This window comes from Oreochromis aureus, linkage group 23 (genome assembly GCF_013358895.1).
Source record: "Oreochromis aureus strain Israel breed Guangdong linkage group 23, ZZ_aureus, whole genome shotgun sequence".
In the NCBI taxonomy this organism is placed as follows: Eukaryota; Metazoa; Chordata; class Actinopteri; order Cichliformes; family Cichlidae; genus Oreochromis; species Oreochromis aureus.
The window spans coordinates 34,556,311-34,564,997 of NC_052963.1; the positions used below are offsets into that span (position 1 = coordinate 34,556,311).

At 38.9% G+C, this 8,687-nt stretch overlaps 1 protein-coding gene across 1 annotated transcript; it reads right to left on the reverse strand.

The window, feature by feature from the left end:
- Nucleotides 1–182: 182 nt before the first annotated feature.
- LOC116310035 (cytochrome b-c1 complex subunit 10-like) lies at nt 183–8,685 on the reverse strand. Its single transcript, XM_031726765.2, has 3 exons — nt 8,515–8,685; nt 852–982; nt 183–423 (listed from the first exon to the last, which is right to left on the reverse strand). Exons 1-2 carry the CDS (start codon nt 8,655–8,657, stop codon nt 862–864), a joined length of 264 nt encoding a protein of 87 aa, XP_031582625.1. The 5' UTR covers nt 8,658–8,685; the 3' UTR covers nt 183–423; nt 852–861.
- Nucleotides 8,686–8,687: the final 2 nt, after the last annotated feature.

Genomic DNA, 8,687 nt, shown 5'->3' on the forward strand with positions numbered 1-8,687 from the left:
TCAAACTGGCCTATTCTGGATGAGCTGCTGGTTCGTTATGCTGAATTAATATGTAATTTTATATTATTTTTACAGCACGAGAAAAGCATGCTGTCACAGCTACTAAATGAAATTAAATAAATAAATAAAATACATCCAGTCGATTTTTAATGCAAGTAAATAAACGACAATTTCTCACCATACAAGTTTAAACAAAGCCCTTTAATAGTTGTAAATTTAGAGAACAAGGAGACATACTGGGAGTAAATTACATTTATTCACATTTAATAACACTGAATCAAAAACAGCAGTTTATAAAGAGAGTGCATCTTGAAGTCCAAACTCCTAACAAGCCCTCAGTGACTGACCGTTGAGACAGGGCATCCCACAAAAGCTCACGGTGTGAAAGCAATCCACCCAAGTGCCCATCCCAACGTTGTGGTCCTGCAGGCAGACACACGGCCCGTTTATTAGCAAAGTGTGCATGAACACGTCAGGCTGAATGGCTAACTCCTGTTTCTCTCTTAGGAAACCTTCTGCCTGATGCAACAAGTGAGTGATTTCTGACATAATAAAGTGGTTGGGATAGGGCGAGGGTTCCAAAGGTCTGCAACTATTAAATAGGGTCTGTTTTAACAAGTAACACATGTACAAAAATGACAGAATAGATATCAAAGATATTATCTATAATATCTGTAGTACACCCAAACACTGCCACATTATTCATAATAATACAAAAAGAAAAACTAAATCACTTTCAAACATTAATCATACAGAAGCATGGAGCCTTTATTCTTGCACATTACTTCAGTGAACAGGAAAAGAAGAGCAGAATGATCTGCGCAGCCTTTATACACCTGTAACACACTCACATGTTAGAGTTTACTCGTCCGTCTTGAACTTCCCTCTAATGTACGGCACATAGTCTAGCACTAATCGCCAATCTGTGAAGTGAATGAGTGCCACGCCGCCCACTGTTCCCCAGGCAACCATGTTTGGGACCCTGGAAGGAAGAAAACAAAAGACTCCTGAATAAGACAGAAATGTAACCACCAGTGATGGGAATAACGGCGTTACTTGTAAGTTAGATTACTCGTTTCAGTAACGAGTAATCTAACTAATTACTATTCCTATCGTTACAACGCCGTTACCGTTACTAACAAGAAAATGCGGCGCGGTCGCGTTACTATTTTTCAACAAACAGACGGTTGAAGCTGTCTTCAGCTTACTGCAACTTATATCAGTTGCACTGAAGTAGCTGTCTACGTAAGTAATTTGGGCGCTACAGCTTTAAGCAGCTGCGTGCGCTCCCGCGGGCGGCAATCACTTTTTAGCAGACGATCACTTTTTGGCACAAGACCTGTAGCTAATGGGGCAAAACAATCGCATGAGTGCTGCTGTTTGACTGAGGAAGAATAAAGTAGTCGTGGTAAGCCAATCACACGGTCACTTTAAGATGACAAAGCAACAAGGTGATATATGCCAGTTTTTAAATTGTCTTGATAGGCCACATAAAACCAGAGTCATGATAAACAATATATATTTTCCTCAATAGTTTCGTCACGTTTAACGTCTAAGGACAGCGCTAGCAAGCACTCTCTACTTATGACCAAAAAATAAAAAAATACAAAACAAAAAACAGCCCGTTCGTGTTGGTGGAAAAATGTACCATGTCGACCAATCAAAAATGATATGGCAACATGACCTTTGGTTGTTTAGGAAGAGGGGGAAGTTTTAGGAGTGATAGCGAGAGAGGGAGTGAGAGAGAGAAAGACAGCAGAAAAAGACAGAGCGAGTTTTGAGATGTGAGAGATTTGTGACTTTTAGAGTGTTTGTAGTGTGAAGTTAATGTGTGGTCTTGTGTAGTTAGTGTGTAGTGTTGTGGATGGTTTTTTGTTGTGTGTCAGAACAATGAGGCGACTGCTGTCTCCAGGTAAAAAACAAGATGAGTGATACACCTGCTGCTGTCAGACCTGCAGGTATCAGGCTGAGATGTTCTCCTTTATAGTGGACAGAAATTATTTTTTTGGAGTGGCACAAATAATTTGTGTGGCATCTTATTGAATGCAGAACGGCTGATTGTTATGTAAATAGTTTGAAATGGTTATTTAAAAAAGGTAAAAGGTAAATGGCTGCAAATAACTTTGTTTGCAAAACTTGTGCATAGAATTTTAAAATTGACAATTTATTTTTGCACTTAAAGTTATGAAATATGATTCAATAAACATGTTTGTGGTTGTTACAGTAAAAATATAACTTTTTCTACTCAGATTTTATGTAAAATATAAACTGTAAATTCAGGCATGTGAGGTTGTGCTGAAAAGAATGATACCAAACAAGGCAAAGTAAATAGTTTTTAAAGGTGAAATGTAGAGGTAAAATCAAAAGCTTTTAAAACTGGCCAATTACACTCTGGACCCCAGAGGATTAAACTTTTTTTTTTTTTTAAGTAACGCAATAGTTACTTTTCAAGTAATTAGTTACTTTTAGAATCTTGTAACTCAGTTACTTTTTTTGAAGTAGTAACTAGTAACTATAATTAATTATAATTAATTACTTTTTCAAAGTAACTTGCCCAACACTGGTAACCACACCATCAATGGCAGCTTAGATTACACCCCTGCGACATCACACGACATGGTAGTAGTAGTCTGTTATTTATTTTGTACTGGATGTCGTTTTTATAGATACTATTATATGTATGTACAGTTAAGCCCAAAATTATTCATACCCCTGCCAAATTTTGACTTAAAGTTACTTTTATTCAACTAGCAAGTTATTTTTTGACTGGAAATGACACAGGTGTCTCACAAAAGATAATAAGACGATGTACAAGAGGCATCATTGTGGAAAAAATATTTCCCAGGTTTTATTTATATTTTAGCAAAAGTATATCATGTCCAGAATTATTCATACCCTTCTCAATAATCAATAGAAAAAAGCCTTTATTGGCTATTACAGCAATCAAACGCTTCCTATAATTGCAGACCAGCTTGTTGCATGTCTCCACAGGCATTTTTGCCCATTCATCTTTAGCAATGAGCTCCAAATCTTTCAGGTTGGAGGGTCTTCTTGCCATCACCCTGATCTTTAGCTCCCTCCACAGATTCTCAATTGGATTCAAGTCAGGACTCTGGCTAGGCCACTGCAAAACCTTAATGTTGTTGTCTGCTAACCATTACTTCACCACGTTTGCTGTATGTTTTGGGTCATTGTCGTGCTAAAATGTCCACTGGTTCCCAAGGCCAAGTTTTTCTGCAGACTGCCTGATGTTGTTGTTGAGAATCTTCATGTATTGCTCTTTTTTCATGGTGCTGTTTACTGTGATTAGGTTCCATGGTCCATTGGCTAAAAAACATCCCCAAAGCATTAGGTTCCCACCACCATGTTTGACAGTGGGGATGGTGTTCTTTGGGTTGAAGGCTTCTCCATTTTATGCCAAATGAAGGCAACATCATTGTGACCAAATAATTCAATTTTTGTTTCATCTGACCATAACACTGAAGACCAGAAATCTTCTTCTTTGTCCAGATGAGCATTTGCAAAGGCCAAATGAGCTTTTGCATGCCTTAGAAGTGCCTGGAGAAGTGGCGTTTTCCTTGGTCTGCATCCGTGGAACTCCAACAGTGTCCGTTGGACTGTCTGCCTTGAGACATTGCCACCAGCAGAGCCCAGATTCACCAGGGTGGCCTTGGTGGTGATCCTGGATTCTTTTTCACCTCTCTCACTATTCTCCTGGCCAGCACAGGTTTCACTTTTGGCTTCCAACAACGTCCTCTGAGATTTTCCACAGTGCGGAACATCTTGTATTTTTTAATAATACTTTGCACTGTAGCCACTGGAACTTGAAAACATTTGGATATGGCCTTGTAGCCCATTCCTCACTTGTGAGCAGCCACAATGCACAGCTGCAGGTCCTCACTGAGTTCCTTTGTCTTAGCCATGAATGTCCACAGACCACCTGCAGAGAGTTGCTGTTTTTCACCTGTTGAGTTGATTAAAACAGCCATTTCCAATTAATCAGGGTAATTAGGATGCTTTAGAACAGCTTTGACTATTTGGAATGGTATGGAACTTTGGATTTTCCCAGAGACTGTGACAGTTTGTAAAGGGTATGAATAATTCTGGACATGATACTTTTGCTCAAATATAAATAAAAGCTGAGAAATATTTTTTTTTTTCCACAATGATGCGTCTTGTACATCATCTTATTATCTTTGGGGAGACACCTGTGTCATTTCTGCTCAAAAAGAACTTGCTTGTTGAACAAAAGTAACTTTAAGTCAAAATTTGGCAGGGGTATGAATAATTATGGGCTTAACTGTGTGTATATATATATATATATATATATATATATATATATATATATATATATATATATATATATATATATATATATATATATATATATATATATATATATATATATATATATATATATATATATATATCTCATTTTATATTTTTATTTGGATGACCAGACAAATAAATTTGCTTGCAAAAAGATATGCACAGTGTGGCAAAGTGGTTGAGCAGTTGTAATGCTCTCCACTTGTCCCAGATGTGTTGACTTTTTTTGCACATTATGCAAAAAATGTCTCTGTATTTATTTGCTATGATTTGCTATTTGTCAAATTAACTTTACTGCACTAACTATCCCGGGTTTGTTTGTGTAAGCATTCTGTTGCTGGTAAAACAAACATTCTGCAAATTAAGGCAAATACTCAGTTACATGTTTCTTTATATTATGTTACAGGTTAAGTCATTTGTTCATATTTACTTTGTTCTTTCTTTTTGGCCTTCATGTAGGTCAGGTGTGGTGAAAGGCCCACCTAGCATTTCCTCATTTTAAAGTGCTGATGATGTCACACATGACATCAGCAGGTTGAACCAAGAGGAGGGGTTTCTTTTACCATAGAAATGCTTCCTTTTGTTTGTTTCAAGGGATTTGTTGAATCTTTTTTTCTGTAAATAGAGCCGTTTAGTTGTGTAAAGGTGCTAATTAGAAGTGTGAGGAGGTTTTTGTCATTTTTAGTCAACTATGTAGAGTTTTAGATCACTCAGCTCAAGTGAGTGGTACTGGCTGGACTAATTGAAGGGAAATTGATGGGCCTCTATTAGGGGTGCAACGGATCAAAAATCTCACGGTTCGGATCGGATCACGGTTTTAAAGTCACGGATCGGATCAATTTTCGGATCAAAAAAATAGAAAAAAAAGACAAAAATTCTACTTGCCGTTTACTTATTTAAGTATTTTTTGTCTATTAAAAAAACATTCAACTGAAGACTCATTCCACGCACTTATATAAAAACAAATTAAGGTGCAATATGGACATTATGGACCATGCTGGGCAGCCTCTGCATCCTCTGCACCCGGCCATAAACAACCAGAGGAGTCTGTTCAGTGACAAGTTGCTTCTCCCAAAGTCAAGGACCAGCAGACTTAAAAAGTCCTTTGTCCCACACGCCATCAAACTGTTTAACTCCTCGCTGGAGGGGAGAGCGATGGGAAACGGGGACAGAGGAGGGGGGAACAAGTAAGCTGTAGTGCCTTTTCACTGTGCAATAGTTTTTGTTAATATCCAACGGTGTAATAGACTCACAATACTTGAAATGTGCCGTTCCCTTGTATTCTTATTCCTATTTATTCTATTTATCCCTTTTGTATACTCTGTATTTATATATGTGTATATGTGGTATATTTCTGCTCACATTCTGCTCACATTCTGCAACTTCTGTTGGTGCTGTGCTACTGGAAACTGAATTTCCCGGAGGAACCCACCCGAGGGATAAATAAAGTTTCATCTAATCTAATGTAATCTATAGGGCAGTGCAGGGCTTTGTATCTACCACTCCGCTGTGATGTAACGAGCGGTCACGGTCACGTGGCTTTCCGTTGCCCTGGAGCTCCACCCATTTGTAGTTTGAGCAACAGAAGATGCCTGGGACAGTTCAGCCGTAACTTTAAACTTCTCCTGCTCATACATGCTTGGAACGATCTTGTCACTGAAGTGGATGCACAACGAGATATCATAGCGTGGCTCAAGCACGTTCATCACAGTTTAAACCTTGTTTTGCACAACAGATGATGGCCTCCCGTCTGCAGCTAAACACCCCATTAGCTTTTAGCTTTAGCCCGGTCGGACTGGGCAGCAAAGGGCTGCTTAAATGCCGCAAACTCCTCTGCTCCGCTACTTGGACCGCTGGCGCTGATCATAACTACCGCTTGACAGACTGACCACGCGCACCACACGCATACTTTTTTTTCTTTTTCGAATCTTCGGATCACGTGCGTACCGAACCGTGGAGTGGGATCTGTTCGGATTTCGGATAAACCGTGATCCGTTGCACCCCTAGCCTCTATAGAGTCAGTCTCTGCCAGACTCAGATGATGAAGGAGAGGTGAGCTGTGTTACCAAATCCATGTACTTTTGAGTTTTGTTAATTGAGTTACTTTGGGGGGGAAGTTTTGTTACGTTTCACGTAGGATGGAATTCACTGTAAATAGATTGCTCACCTCTGGAAACCCAAAATGTCTGCTCAGTCTGCTTCCCTACCACCTTCCTTGATGTTCGAGTCTGACTACCTTAAACACTGACAAAGAAAGGAACTCCTGTCTGAATAAAAGGGAATAATTTACTAACAGAAAAAAAAGAGGTTTGAATGATTTGGAGCGATACAGTTTGTTAGGGAGTAAAACATTCCCAAGTTTTATATATGAATAAAAATACAATATGCTAAGATTATATCAAAAAGGTAAAATGATGGGGGCAGGCAGCTTACTGATGCCATTCTGCTGCAGGCGCTGCAGACAGTTCTAAGCATGCTGGAAACAATGGAGGCGGCGCCGCCCTGCTGGCCAAACCTTGTATTACACCATTTCTAACAAACCACACATTATTATTTTGGAGAACATATTTTCTTAATGGCCTATAATCAGCCTTTTACCTCTAATACAGGTACACAAATACATCAGTTGGACTCTAGTTTTAATAAACAATGAGTGAGGATTTCCTGTTATTAGTTGTCCAAACAGGATAATATTAATGCTGTAAATGGTTAACGAGCAGTAACTGTAAACATGCCGGTTTAATTAAGAGTATGAAAAACTGGGCAATCCTTACATTTGATGCAAAATAACAAAATACAATAATAATAATAATAATAATTCTCATGTACATAGAGCTGGGCGATAAAACGATAACGATATGTATTGCGAAATAACTTTTTCTCGATAGAAAAATTAAACTATTGCGATAGGCCTCATCTCTCTTGTCCTCTTAAAAAAAAAAAAAAAAAAAAGAACAGCCAATCCAAATTAAGTAGCGCAGAGCCGAACCAATCACAGCCGCAGCGTCACGTCACGTGACTTGTTACATACAGCACAAGCGCCAAGGCGCACTTGTGTATTTGTTTTTGCAGCCGTGCAGCCCGGATAATGAAGGAAAGGAGTTTGCCGACTAGAGAAAAATCAACCGAGAGCGTGAGCGAAGGTTACCGAAGAAAAAACAGATGATGGTTCCAATACCGGAGAGATTGTCGAACGGAAGGGCCACAGAAGTTCCGTAGTGTGAAGGTATTTCGGCTATTTCAAGTCTGACAAAAAACAAGAGTAGCGCGCACTGTAAATTGTGCCGAAAGCAAGTCTGGAAATACAATAAAGCGGTGCATGCTCAATCTCTGACTGAAAGCGCTAATTCGTCATTCGGCTTTTGTCAGACAAAAGTAACTGTTAAAACTGTTTGAAAAGCTAAGCTATACAACAAGGAGAGATTAAGAATTTCCTTTTAGTTCTGTTTATTTGATATTGACAAAAGTTAGTCAATTTTGTCTGTTCTTCTGTAAAACGACCTAAGATTTATTTTTAGAATTAATATTTTCTTTCTAAGTGGAATTGACAATTTAGTGGTCTGTTTTGTTTGTTCTATTTTGAAACTTAAACGCTTTAGCGGCTGCCTTTTGTATAGTTTGCAATATTTGCCTTTATTTATCTGAAACTTAAGTCTCATGTTCCTTAAGTACATCTGCCCTGTTGAACTTATTATGGGAAATAAATATTTTAATTAAAACAAGCTGCTAATTATTTCACATTTTAATTGTGAGCAACAGCACATTTAAATCTTACAAATATAGTTATATCGTGATATATATCGTTATCGCCTGAGATGAAAAAAAACATATCGTGATATGAAAAAAAATCTTATATCGCCCAGCTCTACATGTACACTATTTTCCAGCAGGCCAGTATGAGCGGTTCTGTTCTTACTGGGAGGATCTGGATGATAACAGACATAAACCTTCACTGTAACCACTGTCTCGTTCCCGTGTCACTAACTGAGCTGTAGACCAACCCCGCTGTAACACTCAGCCATTTAGTTCGCCATTTAAAAAAACAAAAAAAACAAAAAACCATCTCTATGGTAACAAACAGCTAGCCAGCTAGGCTAAAGGGGGTGACGCAGGACACACGAACGAAACAAAGCAGGAGCAACCCCCAAAACCACCCCTGTAAACCCGCTCCACCTCTTAACTTACCACGTCCTCGCAATACCTATGTACTTGGCTCCGATGATTTTATTTAATATTTTCTGAACCATTGTGACCTTCTCGTAGTTGCTCTGGCTGCGAAGGACCCCGGGCTGTCTCTTCTTCTGCCTGTTTAAAAATAACCACCACATCCGCGGTCGCGTGCAGCAGTGCAGGGTCGT